The 15,841-nt window shown below is 39.1% G+C and overlaps 2 protein-coding genes and 2 long non-coding RNA genes across 6 annotated transcripts in view; 1 reads left to right on the top strand and 3 right to left on the bottom strand.

The window, feature by feature from the left end:
* LOC129454169 (uncharacterized) overlaps positions 1 to 12,542 on the bottom strand; it is an 89,973-nt gene extending 77,431 nt beyond the window's left edge. The window contains exon 1 of one of the 2 annotated variants that reach the window (XR_012368572.1): positions 8,587 to 8,605. Coding sequence is in view for 1 of the 2 variants with exons in the window: in XM_073865588.1 (XP_073721689.1) it covers positions 8,587 to 8,620 (34 nt within the window). In the remaining variant the exon portion in view is untranslated. Of the gene's footprint in view, positions 1 to 8,586 lie in introns of both variants that reach the window. The other variant, XM_073865588.1, reaches the window with a different exon arrangement.
* LOC141363087 (uncharacterized) lies at positions 848 to 7,547 on the bottom strand. The gene is made up of 5 exons (XM_073865625.1): positions 7,339 to 7,547; positions 6,883 to 7,200; positions 6,484 to 6,693; positions 1,561 to 1,660; positions 848 to 1,308 (listed from the first exon to the last, which is right to left on the bottom strand). Coding segments are annotated over exons 1-5 (825 nt in total). The 5' UTR covers positions 7,535 to 7,547; the 3' UTR covers positions 848 to 1,307.
* On the bottom strand, positions 2,441 to 6,471 carry LOC129454218 (uncharacterized). 2 transcript variants are annotated; one of them, XR_012368604.1, is made up of 5 exons: positions 5,258 to 6,471; positions 5,125 to 5,166; positions 4,860 to 4,944; positions 4,603 to 4,718; positions 2,441 to 4,478 (listed from the first exon to the last, which is right to left on the bottom strand). It is a non-coding gene; the product is annotated as an uncharacterized lncRNA (long non-coding RNA). The 2 variants fall into 2 exon arrangements; XR_012368603.1 differs by having other exon boundaries at positions 5,125 to 6,471.
* An 861-nt stretch (positions 12,543 to 13,403) lies between the features above and the next one.
* Positions 13,404 to 14,980, top strand: LOC141363129 (uncharacterized). Its single transcript, XR_012368638.1, has 3 exons — positions 13,404 to 13,473; positions 14,087 to 14,211; positions 14,548 to 14,980. It is a non-coding gene; the product is annotated as an uncharacterized lncRNA (long non-coding RNA).
* The last annotated feature ends 861 nt before the right edge of the window (positions 14,981 to 15,841 follow it).

Below are 15,841 nucleotides of genomic sequence, written 5' to 3' on the forward strand. Positions count from 1 at the left end.
AATAATTGGCAAACATTAGTCTAGCTTCTAATAAGAGAAATTATACTTTTAGATTTCGCTAGAGCAGTAAAATCAGGTGTATGTTTGTCAGTAGATACGCGTTCAGTGGTGCAGGTGTTGGGCGCGATAGGTGATTAACTGTTACTAATCGTTTCAATGCGTTTCCTTTATTAAGACATCTAATGTCATTGTGGATAAGCAAGTCATCATTGAGCCGACATATCAAACAACAACTGTCGGAAAAGGCGGTTTTGTAAGATGGAAATACAAGAAGTCTCACCACTGTCAGTCATCGCGTCTTGATATGCGGGCGCGAGCGGCTCGCGTCGCGTTGGATCAAAGCGCAAATATAAACACGTGACACAGCTGCTCGCGCCGGTCACGTGACTCGCGCTCTGCATCTCATGCTGCAACAGATGCGCGCTCATCAACTCGTAACTGTAGGGCCCGTTGTCCAACTACATTTATTTTAATTCTACATTTATTTATTCTAGAGATGTCTTTTTCACAGACTACATAAAGGGCCGGATCAAATTACCTCGGGGGGCGGGCGCTAGAGTGTTGCCCACCCACAGCGCCGCCACTGGCCGGTAGGCTGAATCGATTCATAGGATTTGATGAATCGATATTGAATTGAGGAACAAATAATTGCAATGCATTGATGAATCGATATTTTTACCCAGCCCTAGTTATTAAGATCCACCCTAGTTCAATAAGGTCCTCTCAGTCTGGCCTCACCACTGATTGGTTTGTTGGGAGAATCCATTAAGAGTCACAGATGGGACAGTGTTGATAAAAAGCTTTCACAACAATGAAAAGTTCAAACAGGCCTAAAAGTGTCAAAAACTTTTTTTTATTGATTTTAACATTTAAACCAGTTTTTAAAACAGTTACTGACCAATCAGAATAAACTATTTATATGTATTTTTTATGTTTTTATCTTTATTTAACCAAAAATTATTTTTCATTTGTTTATTTTTAAAGAAGCAGAAAATAACCGACAAATTATAAACCTAAATGTTTGGTGTTTACTGTCAGTATCCTTCAGCTGATACAAGTTACGCATTCGTCTCCCGTTGCATCATGGGAAATATGAGTGAATGAGTGTACATCGAATGCACCCTCAAAATCAGAGTGCATTGTGGGTAAAAAGTAGTGAATGAATGTAGGGAATGAAGTTGTTCACTCAAGTTTCGGACACCACTACAAAATGGCCGACACCCGATATAGTGCACTATATAGTGGATAGGGAGCAGTTTCAGACACAGCTATGAACAGACAGCTGATCTACTCACAGACCTGCAACATCTAACAATGACAAACACACAGAAAGAGATAATGTTATAAAATCTGACCATTAGTTTATTGTATTAAAGAAGATTATAAAGTATTTCTCATCTCTTTTTGTTTTTTTATCAGTTTTGTTTTTAGATGAACTCAGTTTACTCATGCTGATGAAAAAGCTGTGGTATCAAAAGTCATACTCTTAAAATCTGAATTCATATCAGAATATTCACTGTATGTTATGCAGTTTTGAGTTTTGCTTGATATTTTTCTTACCACATCCACAGAGCTTCAATGATGAGAAACTGAGGCAGAAACACCAACAGAGAGAGAAACACTGAGCTGTCCACTGCTTCATTTGTTTTGTCTATTGTATCTAAAAAAAGACACAAACTCAGTTATATTCAGAAAAGGCAGAACATTCAGAATTTGACTTTTCTGTGATTCTCAGATTTCAGTCTCACTGCAGCCGTTATCACAGCGCTACTCAGCAAATAACCATCATGACAGCTGTGTGCATATTTTCAAAATAACACAAAAGTTCTGAGTGATGCGCTATGCCGTTCAGTGCCACTGGCAGCGCTAAAACACTTTCACTTTTGGTTGTGTTAGTACATTTAAAGTACAGCTAGAAATAATAAATTTCACCTTGATTGTGTTTCCTTATCTTCCCCAGTAATGATGGTACACAAAACAACACGGCACACCGTGGGGGGGGGGGGGGTGGTTGGCACCTGACTTTGAAACCTGCAGAAGCTGCGCCAGTGACTTATTGGACTTATTAGGCAATAACTAACCAAGATGTGTTCTTGTACTTGTAATTTTGACAGACCTGCTCGCTTGAACATTTCTGTAATTTTGTAGCATCTCGCTGCGTCTGTGGCCAGGGCTTTTTTACCTTCTCTCCTCATCCATGTGTTTGTGCTCCCTTTTAATTGCACAATTGTTAGATATAGCCAAAGAGGCAGTGCGTGGCAGTCGTTTGGAAATGTAGCATTTTGAAGTAGACTCTGTCTGACTAAGCTTGCGCTATTTAATGTGCACATCTGGTGTGCGTTACCTGCGAGTTGTCCTACACAGACGTGGTGCATAAGAACATGTTAAATAATCATAACACAAGCACACCGTATCTTTAACATTTATTTAACCGCAACAATGATGGGATAGCTGTTTATTGATGAATAGATCGCAATTATACATGTCGCATGTTAAACACATGAACGTAAATGTCTTTTAAAGGTTTTAATACAAAAAAATAACCATTTCAATACAAATAAAAACAACGCAAATTTTTTACATCAATGTTAAACTGGTGGTCTTTTTCTTCCTCCGTCATCAAAATAGGAAATCGTCATGGCGCCAGCGCAACTGGCTTTTAAAGGGGATGAGAGCTGAGACTCTCACTGGTTTATTGCACGTTACACCTAAAACACACCCGTTACTCATTACCAGAATAGGAACAACCCTTTTATACTGTGTGCTTGCCGCACAAACCATTTTTCCAGTCTTTAAATGAGCAAGATTGGATTTAGAGATGCCTTTTAGACTGTGCGCTTTAGGCAAGATCACTAATCAATAATTAGATCATTAAAATATATTTAGATCATTAAAATAGGGCCCTGAATATTCATCATGACTATTGCTATATCAACCGTTATGTTTGTTGGGGCCATTTTTTTTTGGGGGGGGGGGGTTGTCTTCAACGTTTCTGTGTTTCAGCAAATGGAATAATTTTTGATGACAAATCTTATATTTACACATATTTTAAGAAAAGGCTTTGAAATGTTTAAAAAACTCAACAATATACCGTGGGCAAATTTACCAACCTTTTATTTTGTTAGTGGCCACTAAATTAAACTGCTGCAAAAATGTATCAAATTAATTTTTTTTTTTTGCATAAATTTGTTAATCAACCTCAGTACTGATCAAAACTTACAAATGTTTACAAAAATTCCATGATTTTAACTCTTTACTTGCCAAGTTTATTAGTGGTGTCACTAATTTAGGGGGGAAAACACACACAAAATGACTGATTTTCAATATAAAAAGTGATTGTAAACTGGAATTTCTTTTACCTTTTTCACAATCTTGGGCATGTAAAGGATTAGTAAAAACATTGGCTTTGAAGCATTTATAGTTTTTGTGAAGCATCAGATTTTTTTTCTCCTTCGTTTATTGTTGGTGGCCATTTTTGCCACATTGACTTCCATTATAACAAAATTTTTTGATTGCAGAGGCATGACACCTTATTATCATGCATTTTTGATTCTTTGTGGTTTTTCCTTTTGCAAAAAGGTAAAATTGGTCATTTTTCCTGTTGATCACCATGTGGCAAGATTAATGGTGTCACATGGTGATCAACAGTAAAAATAAATAGTGTAAACATGCACAATTTGCAAACTATTACACTCTTAAGAAAAATGGTTCTATATAGTACCAAATAAGGGTTCTTCAGCTTGTAACAATAGCAGCACCCTCTTTGGTACTATATAGAACCCTTTTTTAGATGGTTCTATATAGAACCTTGCCTTGAAAAGTGCTACATAGAACCTCAGTGGTGCTATAAAAAACCCTTTTCATTTATTAGCAGTCAGGAGGGTTATTTTGTTTATATTTTTGTTTTTTATTTATAGCACTTTACACGGTTTAACAGTTTAAAAACAGAACCGCAAGACATCAGAAAAATACTTTTATTTTCACGTTTTCATTACATGAGATATACAATAATAAATATGTGCATTAAAATCAGAATCATTGGCAAAGACAATCATTCTAAATAGACAACAATAACATGAAATTAATAAAATCATGACAAATGCAACATCAAAACATGCAAATGATAATAAATACTGAATATTAACATATTATGACATTACATTCAGATGTAAACACTTTAGCACAAACAGATAGATGGCATAGAATACAAATGAATAGGATGTTAATAATACATTACTAACTATAAAAATTAATGTGTCAATGTTAGAATCTCGCCAAAAAAGTCCATATTATTTTGTTTGCTGGGTCATTGTACAGTACATACTCCATCCAATGTTTAGTCAGATAAGAGTAAGATAAAAGATGGCCGCTATTGTCATGTTGATCTTAAGACGCAGGCTGTGATTAACACAGATCTCATCACCTGGCTGTGGTCATCATCATACAAGGTTGAGCATCAGGCTGAACAAGACTTGGATCTGTTGGAGATGGGAGAAAGGATAAGACATAGAGACAAAACAAGTTAATATTAGCCTGGAGTTTGCTTACATACTGTGTGTAAAACATGATTTGACAGAAGTTTTATGATTCTGCTCAAGCTACCCGTTTTGTCAGTAAATAGGTGAATGGTTGGCGAGAGATTTATTCATAAATTGAATAAAAATAAACCACTGTTATCAAGTCAATGGCCGACCTGCAGAGCTTCACTCATGATCCACCTACAACAGATAGACAAAAATAATAAGTAATTATGATATTACACGTAAATGTGCCACAAGATCACACAATCTCCAAAATGTTTAAACAGTAAATAACTATTTTTTTAATGCCAGCATTGAAAGAAACATGCATATAATCACCTTTAAAAACAGGATGTGTCTCTCATATCAAGTGGTCATAAGCACTGCCTTCACTCCCAGTAAGATTACCTCACATATGAAATCTCTGAAATATCAATAAAAAAACTAAACACATGTTGTACCACATTCTTTTCATAATTAGTTTAATAAAGGTAATGTTCAATATACATGTATTCGCTTTTTAACACTTTAACAAATCATTATCCTAAGTGTTAAAGCAGAGTCCTCTAAATATATCATTTAAAAATTAATGTATGAAGCTTACCTGTTATAATGGGAATGAAGCTTACAGTATAAAGTTTACCTGCTATAAAATAAATAAATTACAATAAGAACACACAAAGCTTCAATTTTCATAATGTTTTTAACAGTAAATGATGATTATTTTCCTCTCTTACCTGTTTGTGTTGTTAGTCTGCAGGCGATTCAGCAAGACTGATGATTCAGGGCTTTTACAGGTGAAAATAATCAGGAGGCAGCTTGAAAATAACTGACTAAATATAAAATCAAAAAAGGAGGGAACTGAAGAACCCTTTTTGTCAAGACAAAGAACCATTTCGGGAAAAAAGGGTTCTTCAGTAAGCTATGGTTCTATATAGAACCTTTACCATCATTTCAGAACCTTTGAAGAATCATTTTTCTTAAGAGTGTATGATAAATAGCAATAATCATGTATAGTGACATTATAACAGCCAATGTTATGAAATAATGCAACGTACACAATTAACTTTGTCATAGCATTTTGTAATGTTAACATTACAATAAAAAAACACAAATGAAATTAAACAGTAGACATAGACTATAGACTGTTTACTTGTGATTTAGCTGCAATCATGTAAAAAACGTTATAAGTCAGCAAACGCGGTAGGCTACTTTATTGTTATAGGCCTACTCTTGGAAAAAACTTCTTATTATCCTATTACCATCATCTGTAGTTTAGTAGACTATGCAGTAGCCTAATATTTGTATGAAATTGTGAAACATTACCTGGTCATTATCTTTAGAGGTGTATATACGGTTTCATCGGACGCACGTGACACACGTCTAGATCCGAACCTTACTTCCGGTTTCATTTTTTTAATGGTCTGACTAGTTGCTAAACTGATCTCTTTAACAAATGCCTCGTCGAAAATAACAAATGTTTTGGATTGTTAGGTATCCATGTGTTGGTTTTTTGCTTGTTATATAAATAAACTACGTTTAAAGAACTTTGTAAACAGAGTTTACCAGAAGTTACGCGAAAATTAAAAGTTGTGATTTTCTAATGAAGCAGAGATCAGGGAGCTTGTCAAATATCCACTCTGAAGCTGAAATCATTCACCAGCATTCACGCTCTCCTTTAAAAAATTCCAGGATGCATTTTCCGAGTATTTTTCGGAATGTGTGTGAAAAGGGCTTAAGGGGAATATTTTCAGGCACTGCATAATATTGCGCCTCCTGCAGTCATGTTACACTAAAGTGTTTCCTATAACTGACACAATATTAATGATCAGCTATGAGTGCTGCACAATGAGAATTAAAGTAGCTCAGTGATGATGTCATAGCTGTAAATAAACCAATCAGCATCAAGGACAGAAAATCTCTTATATAATTTCATCAGCTGTATGATGAGATGTTGTGTTACCTCTTACAGTACAGGAATACTCTTGTAGCTCCTCACTGTTGATTGAGTCCAGGTACAGCTTGTTTAATAATGTCAATCCATCTGTTACCTGTTGTCCATTCTTATACCAGATGTAAGTATATTTGGTATCCAGAGTGCATTCAGTTGAACAGCTTAATATCACTTTTTCTCCATCTATTACAGGCTTTGGACTGCTTATCACTTGTGTATCTGAGATTTCATAAAACAGAGTTCACATAAACTACTTTTCCAAGTTGGGCCTCATATTTTTGATTCAGCTCATTTGATAAAGCATGACCTAAACCTCTTATCACAGTCGTGCTGATATCAGACTCCTACTCGAGCTATAATGCTTCAGTATAATGAGTGCTGCACAGAGAGTTTATTATGAGCAGTTACCTGTAACAGAAAGAGCGACTCCAGGATAACCAGAAACTTCATCTGATGTGCTAGTGATGATGTTGAAGTGATATCGTCCAGCGTCACTCATGCTGGCATTTTTTATTCTCAGTGTGTTTCCCAAATACTCCACACGACCAGCAAACTGATGATCCTCACGCAGATCCAAATGAGTTAATGGCAAACGCCAGGATTTTTTCTCTACTGTATATCCAGTGGGATGTGAGTATGAAGAGTGAATATCTACTGTTGATCCTACTAAAGCACAAACTCTTCTAGAGGTGTAAGTCACACCCCAACAGCTACTGTTAGAAAGACCTGAAAGAGTCACAAAATACTGCTGTAACATTCACAATCAATTACAAACACACTCATACTGTATAAGAATCAACAAGATAACTTAGAAAAGTTTATTCTTCCATTTTAATTTAAATATTTTATAAATGTCAGACTCACACACAGATGAAGAGGACTCTGAAACAGGCTCAAAGCAGGAATAACTGTTAGTGTTTTCACTGGATGACACAAATATGCTTTGGTCGTCTGTTAAATGTTCTCCATTCTTGTACCAGAGGTAATTATATTCAGATGTTAAAGGGCAGGAGGAATCACAGCTCAGTTTTACTCGCTGTCCTGTAGATTCAGGATTCATCTTCACCTGTAAAACTAAATAATCAAAATCTTACATTAGATGAGAAATGAAAAGAGTTTAACTGGACTGATGAGAATGTAAATGTACCTGAAACTGTTAGATTGACTGTGACTGAGCTGAGATGTTTAACTCCATCCTTCATAATGAACATGAGCTGATATTCTCCACTGTCTCTCTCTCTCGAATCTCTTATTGTGAGTCGTGAGTAATCTTTAGTGATCCTCTGATCCACTCGTCCTGAGTAATCTGAATCTAAAGTCAAATCTTCCGGTTCATTTTTGTTTCTCCAGTTTGTTCTCTGTTTCTGACTGAACCAGAACCCAGTTTTGATGTTGATATTTGAGTAAAGGCACCTCACCTTCATCAGTCCCCCCCTTACAGCACAAATATTCAGTTTATCACAGGTTACATCAAAGTTATCCAATGTTAGGAACCCTGAAGAAGAAACCATAACATTAATAATATTTGTAGATTATCTGTATTTAACTTCATTAAAATGACAGAGCGAGATGAGAGATTCAGACAGTCCTGTAAGGATATGAACCCAGATTCATCAAGTTTGTTCTCAAATATAAAGCTCTAATTTCAGTTTTAAATATACAAACTCACTTTAAACATTTTAGAGACTGATCCAAATGGAGAATTCAGCCTTTGGAGTACAGCGATGAAAATTAAATTAGACTAAACTAGTTTAAAATCTGACACACTTTTAACAAATATATAATGAATTGAAGTATTTCAGTATAATAACAAACTGTGTTTCATACCTTGAATGTGTAACAGCAGGATCAGTGATGAGAGTCTCAAGTTCATAATTTCTCTTTGTAGAAACTCACATATATCAGCTACAAAACATTAAACAAGAACTTTTCTTATTGCTGATAAAAACACAATGTTAGTTTGACTGTGACACAAAATTCATTCATCTCTTATTCAGATCTGCCTCTTTACAGTAAAATCAGTAACACATCACTGTTTTTAACTAACAATAATTAAAATTAAAATAGTTTATTTTCAAGTTGCATATAATAAAACAATAAAAACATGCATACAAACACGTTGTTGTGCAGTTCTCTGTCCATGCATCAGTGGTTTTTAGCTGTATGTTTTTGCACTTGTTAAATGATCTGCTGATCTCAGTTCCTGTCATTGTGAAGAAAAATCTCAGTTCCTGCTAGTGTCATGAAATAGGAGAGGAAGCAAATGCAAGTAAAGATGTTTTTTGAAAACAGAGTGAATTGATAAATGATGACAGCTGAGCGGGTGACACAGGCATGAGAGGTGGCCAGCGTGGAAACAGATGAATCCGGACGGTGATAATCTAATATAAATCCAACACGAACACGAGAGCAGGAACACAGCAGACTGGAAACACACAGCACGAGACCTCACTGACTTCCACAAACGATCTGACAAAGGACATGAGAACTGGGTGAGTATATATAGGTGAGTAAATGAGCTGCAGCTGGAGCGAGTAATGACAATCAGGTGCACTGGAGGTAAGTGCCAAACACGCCCACTACACACATGTCACACCCAGGGGCTGGCTATGGTTTGACTAAAGCCACGCCCCTTTTCAACTTCCACCTCGAGGAGGTCCCCAAAGCCAACCCAATGACCAGACAACAACGAGGATGAGTAAGTATAAAAACAAATCTTTATTTATTTAAATATTTAAAAGAACTTGGGGGAAATGGGGAAAGGGCAATTAAAATTAGGGTCTCTGGCTCTGCCCTCCAGGTGGGCTACGGCCAAGGCAATGACGGGAAGAGGGGGAGGGGGCATAGAAATCAGGCTCCTGCCTGGTCCCTTTTATCCGTGGCGCCCTCCTTTTCCTTCCTGGAGGCAGAATAAAAGCAAAATGAGTGTTGACGTATTTTTCCTGTCTGCGTACCTTTTCTCTCCTCACGGGGGCTTTCCACACGTGCTTTTACTGTTCCCTGTCGTATCTCTTGCTCCACAGGTGGCGACTGGGGCACAAAGATACAGTTAGTTCGACTTGGGTTGCTCTCACCTCTTCGCTGGTTACAGCTAACGGTAAGTACAGGTTTCACACAGTTTGTTCTCTTGGTGCTCACTCTCTTCCTCTTTCTCCACAGGCAACGGCTGGGACACAAAAGCACAGTTAGCTCGACTTGGTTTACTCTCACCTCTTCGCTGGTTACAGCTCACGGTAAGTACAGGTTTCACACAGTTCGTTCTCTTGGTGTTCACTCTCTTTCTCTTTCTCCACAGGCAACGGCTGGGACACAAAGGCACAGTTAGTTCGACTCGGTTTGCTCTCACCTCTTCGCTGACTACAGCTCACAGTAAGTACTGGTTTCACACAGTTCGTTCTCTTGGTGCTCACTCTCTTTCTCCACAGGTAAACGGCTGGGACACAAAGGCACAGTTAGTTCGACTTGGTTTGCTCTCACCTCTTCGCTGGTTACAGCTCACGGTAAGTACAGGTTTCACACAGTTCGTTCTCTTGGTGCTCACTCTCTTTCTCCACAGGCAACGGCTGGGACACAAAAGCACAGTTAGCTCGACTTGGTTTACTCTCACCTCTTCGCTGGTTACAGCTCACGGTAAGTACAGGTTTCACACAGTTCGTTCTCTTGGTGCTCACTCTCTTTCTCTTTCTCCATAGGCAACGGCTGGGACACAAAAGCACAGTTAGCTCGACTTGGTTTACTCTCACCTCTTCGCTGGTTACAGCTCGCTGTAAGTACTGGTTTCACACAGTTCGTTCTCTTGGTGCTCACTCTCTTTCTCTTTCTCCACAGGCAAACGGCTGGGACACAAAGGCACAGTTAGTTCGACTTGGTTTGTTCTCACCTCTTTGCTGGTTACAGCTCGCTGTAAGTACAGGTTTCACACAGCTCGTTCTCTTCTGGGATCCTCCTTGCGTTCCGTTTCGGTGCGGTGCGTTCTCCGTCCCTGTAATCAACAGACTTAGAAAGGGGTCCAATATAATACAACCAGGTGGCGGACTTACAACAATTGGTTTCTCTCAATAGGTCAGATCGACAAGCAGTTTTCCAGGTAACGTCGGGGACAGACCCTCACGACGAGCTAGATGGTCACAGAGGGATGGACACGTCGCACCGTCACACCAGGCCGAGCGCTGCCCTTCTCTGGTTGCCGTTAGGCGATCGTATACCGAGCAGGGGCGCCCCTTTGTAGAGACCACGGGACGGCGGAATTCCTACACCTCACTCTCTACAACAGTAAGTATTACGTAGGTAAAAGCATCAACAGTAGTGACCCTTAGTCGTACTCACACGTACACCAATCGTCCAGTTCTTCACCGCCGTTCTTTAGAACACCCCAGACGTCTGGACGGGAGATCGTTCCGTGGCACCGCTTCGTTACGTAGGCCTGAAGCGTGTTTACAACATATATTCAGATGTTCTTTACTAAGACCGGCAACCTCTTCGTCTTCCTTTGACAAAGTGTACGAAGGCGGGGGTTTGTCTGACAAGACACACAGCAATACACAGCAGTACACAGCACCACGTCAAAAGTGAAAGTTTCCACAGCACAAAGACTCACCCACCACGCTCAAGTGTACACAAAGGCCCCCCGTCTCCTTCCACTTTGCCCAGGTCCGATTGGTGATGGAAAATACGGTCTAGCTGATGGTCTTGTCGCTGTGCTTAGCTTCCGTCGAATATTCCCTCGGCTCACCCACCACGCTATATTAGGGGTAGGGCCGCCCTCCTTCTCCTGGAGGTATCCACTGAAAAGACAGGTTAGTATACAAAGCATCTTCACAAAATATTATACTCACGAATACTGTGAACTATTTGTCTCACTGTCCTTTGCTTCTGGTCCACACAACAGGCAACATCAACCCTGCAGAACAGGGCGTCTCTTCCAGCGTTTCCACAATTCACTTGCAGGTCTGTACTCACATATACTCCGTTCTTCTCCTTGTGTTGTGTCTTTGTTTACGATATCATCTGTTCGTCTTTCATCCTTTAAGGTTCACAATATCTCTCCAACTATACCGCTCCAGCCTGGGAAAGAGAGCCGGACCGCTACCAGCAACGTGCCCGATGAGTACACGCAGCACTTCAGTACAACATCAACAACCAGCCTCTAACTGTGATTTAAACTGTTCTTTTATACTGGCCTGCCCGGCGTGTCCTCCGATGATCGCCGCTCCCGTTAACTAGTCACAGCTGTGTCTAATTCGCCGATTTTCCCTCCCGCGGCGTTACCGGAAGTTCCGGTGTTCTTCCTTTCCGGCCCGGGTGGAAACACTTCCAGGCGGAACCAAACTTCCTTAACTTTGGTTCCGCCCCTAAAGATCGTCACCTTGTGACACACACACATAAACACAACACAGCCATGTGAATCAGGAAGGAAACAATGCATTCATAAACCGTGACAGCTATCACCCTTCTGAGAATAGTGTGTCTATTTCTTGTTTATTAGTAAATGTCAGTGAGTTAAACTTTCAGGAAATGATAATTGTTCGCTTCAGCTTGTCAAACTAAACATTATAACGCTGTTTCACTTTTACCTTTTACCTGTAAGTTTAAAACACAGACTTACAAATATCAAACTTTTTAGAATAGCAGAAGATTCAACAACAGATTTTGACTTCATTTACCTTCATGTTTACCATAGTCGAGGTTATAGCCAGCTTATGAAGTTAGTTAATTTTGAACTTATATTTTCTTTAAATTACAGATAATATTTATTATATTTGGGACACAAGAACCTCAGCATGTATGAGTGGATTTGATTCCCAATTCCCACTGAAATCATTCTGTTATCAGTCCACTAGAGATCCACTCCAGGTTTTCCATTTCCTGCTCGCTCCTCACAGTCTTTGGATGTCTTTCAGTTCTTATTTGTGTATCATTGTTTCCTGTCCTTGCGTCTTAACTCCACCTCCCTAGAATGTGAGGGAATGATGCAAGGAAAAGACCCAAGGACAGAGGAATTTAAGTTTTAAGTGAAATTGCATAGCCTCACTAAAGTTCATTCTCTATGATCAAATAGCCTTGGGAAATACCAGCTTACATGGATGTACAAATATAATGTGTAATGGGTAAATGTAGTTCGCGGCATCGACTCTCTAAAAGACGTCCAAGAGTTTTCTTTAAGGCAGTTAGTGGAGTTTAAAAGTTTGGTTCTCCTGAATTGCTTGTATGTGTTAAAAAGTGGAGAGATATGCTTCAAACAGACGTTTAACAGGATCGTCTCATTTGTGTGGCTGTTGATGAAGTGCTCAACGTTGTCCTATGGTGAGTAATGTTGTTTATTTAGATACTATTTGGTTGCGGCTGGTTATTTCAATAACTGACTTGTTGCCAGCCGGCTCGTGATTGTGGGGAGTCCGAAACGTGACGCTAGATGAAACAAACTGTGATTGGTTTTTTGACATGTCGGTCAAACAGCTCGTGAGCGGGCTTTGTCCAGAAAAAGCAACAAAAAACACCAGACCTTCAGTATTGAAGGTCTGGCAGGGGCGGACTGGCCATCGGGAGTTCCGGGAGCAATCCCGAACGGCCGGTCCATTTCAGGCCGAACCGGCCGGAGGTCTAAAATTTTTTTTTTTAATGCCTGACCAGGCGCTCAGCTGCAGCGGAACGCTGTGTCTGTTTCAGACCGGGCCAAACCAATTCTTCAAATCTTGAGGGGGGATAAGAGCGGCCCCTCCCAACTTGGACTGATCCTCGGTTTTCCTCACATCCGATTGGCTCAAAGGCGCCGATCAAAAGAGTTTACTTTTGGTCAGGTTTGGATTCGTGTGAATGCAACAAAGACAAGACGGTAAAAATTGCGAAAAGAAGAGAAAGAAATGGGTGGGGCCTAAAACATAAAAATGTTGGCACAAGAGGCAGCTAAATGCGCCAAATTAACAGACCTTTTTTCGCAGTCAAAAGGACGCTGTGGCAGGAGGTGCAGATGAGGAAGGACCAGCAGCATGGACAGGACAGGTGCACAATTAGTGATGCATCTATTATACACTGAAATCATTTATATTTGCATTTAAATATAGGCATATATAAGGGATAATGTAGAGCGAGGCGGTTGTTATAGCGAATTCAACCCCGACAGGCTTATCAGGACCCCACGCAAAGCGGAGCTTGGTTGTATTCGCTATAAGAACCGCCTCGCTCTACATTATCCCGCTTATGAAATTGATGAAATAGCCTGCGTGCGTATTTTGGCAACAGAAGTGGTGTTGTTCCCCAGTGGTTTTAACGTGTTAGCAACTCAGTAAGTTTATCAAAACAGTTTCCCAGCATCAAAATGTCTGGTACTTGCGTTTGGTTGCACTAATAATATACTAATACGTATATATGGTCACTTTATATTTGGCCATCTGCTAACGTCTTCTATTCACTCCACTATAGTACACGGATCTGGTAGCTGTGTTGAAAAACTTGATAAAGTCAACTTTTAAATATATATTTCTCTGTCTGTGTTGCTTCACTACTGATTCTTGCCATACTTCCATTGCCAACATGCGCGTGCATACGTTTCCACGTCATCATTGTGTTCAAACAGTAAAATGGTCTAAGGAATCCCTGTATGTCTGTTTATTAGCTGTTAAGGTCACTGATGGAGAGAGACAGGTTGATGATGACTCTTGCAGTCATATTGATGAGGAGGAGGAAGGAAAGCAGAACAAGAGGAGGAGGAGAATGGAACCAGTACAAAAACAGTGATGGGTCAGTGTGCAGGGCTGGGTAGGCAATCATATTACCCTGCTGGAAAAACCAGTGACCACCAGCTAATCCAGCATCAAACCAGCATAGACCAGCATAATTCCCATGCTGGTTGATGCTGTTTTTTTTTCAGCAGGGTAGGCATATCAATCAATCAATCAAAGCTTTATTAAGGACACACAAATAGAAAAATACAGCACAATATTACATATTTACATATAGGATAAAATGCAATAGTCCACTTTCTAGATTATAACCTTACTAAAGCACAGATTGAATTAAAAAAAGGAATTATTCTTAGTCATATTTATTACTGATGTTCTTCTCATGCATATGTAGCTGTACAATCAGTAAGCAGAGGCAGGGTCCAGCACAGGGGAAGTGGAGCCAGGGAGAGTTGAAAGTGAGTACGTACACACACAATCTCTATTTTATAGGACTGTATTGTAGTTTTTGATTATCTGAGTGGGTATGTGTGAGTAATTGTAACAATTTTATCACTCCAACTGACTGTACACATGACATGCTGGTAGTTAGCAGTATACTGTGACTTATGTGTTCGAGATTAGGTTTTGCTGACCTGGTTGTGTTTAGTGCAGTGGTGACTTGCTTATACAACCTGAGGAGGCAGGTGTTATCCTAAAGTTTCTTTTAGGTCTTCAGCATAATCTGATTCTCTTCAAGTTCATACCATAAAAACACTACTAGAATTAAAATAACTGCAAAAAATCCTGCTCGTGCACCAAGGGCACTCGCGTAAAAGGCCTCTCCATCTTAATGTCCCGGGCTGAATTTCAGTCCCAGTACGTCCCTGAGGTCTGGCTACGCGAGACTAACTAAACACAGACATGCACACGGTTACTGTGATGTTTCTAGAAAATTACTTCTCATGGTAAAAAAATGATCAAGCTGTTGTTATATTCTGAAGATTAATTCATGACCAGAGTGCAGAATAAGCAAAAGATTTTTTACTGAGTCCTGAATGAAATCTAAGTACACTGAAGAGTCAACATCTAGAAGAGACAATATAGCAACTATTTGTAAGTGAAAGAAGATGCTGCAGTCTCCTCAAACTTAATGAAACCAAAATACTGTATAATAAAGTATACAACAATGACAATGAATTATAAAACATAATGAGCTATGATACACAGTCAGTGTCTAAACTGTGAAATGCAGTGAAAGCAACATGCATGTAAATAATGTCCCCATAGTCCAAAACATTTTAATATGAACTGAACAAATGCTTTCCTAACTACAAGATTAAAGCACAGCCCTGTAATAAAATCCTAACCTAACTAAAAACAGCATTGAGTTCAATAACAGTCTGACTTATAGTGAAGATAAAAGTAGATCACAGTATCATCTACATAAAGATGCACTATAGCATATATTTTTACAGGATTTATGTATTGTGATGTTACAGTTGATCTGACACTGACACAAGACTGTTGAATGATAAACTCAATACTTCAATGAATAATTCATCTATTTGAACATTAGATTATTTACACTGAGCTGTCATTAATATGTCACTGTATATGACATCACTGCATCACTGATGTCACTGCTGAGAGACTGTTGCTAGGTGATGATGTCATAAAGAGAGTTGTGACATCACTCCAGTAGTTCT

This window comes from Misgurnus anguillicaudatus, unplaced genomic scaffold (assembly GCF_027580225.2).
Source record: "Misgurnus anguillicaudatus unplaced genomic scaffold, ASM2758022v2 HiC_scaffold_32, whole genome shotgun sequence".
NCBI classification, from domain to species: domain Eukaryota; kingdom Metazoa; phylum Chordata; class Actinopteri; order Cypriniformes; family Cobitidae; genus Misgurnus; species Misgurnus anguillicaudatus.

What these genes read in the sequence shown, in the direction of transcription:
- LOC141363087 (XM_073865625.1), bottom strand. Translation starts at nt 7,534, where the DNA reads ATGAATCCTGAATCTACAGGACAGCGAGTAAAACTGAGCTGTGATTCC. An exon ending in AGAGTCCTCTTCATCTGTGT is followed by an intron (nt 7,201 to 7,338) that starts GTGAGTCTGACA and finishes TGACTCTTTCAG; the next exon opens with GTCTTTCTAACAGTAGCTGT. An exon ending in AGTCGCTCTTTCTGTTACAG is followed by an intron (nt 6,694 to 6,882) that starts GTAACTGCTCAT and finishes ATGAAATCTCAG; the next exon opens with ATACACAAGTGATAAGCAGT.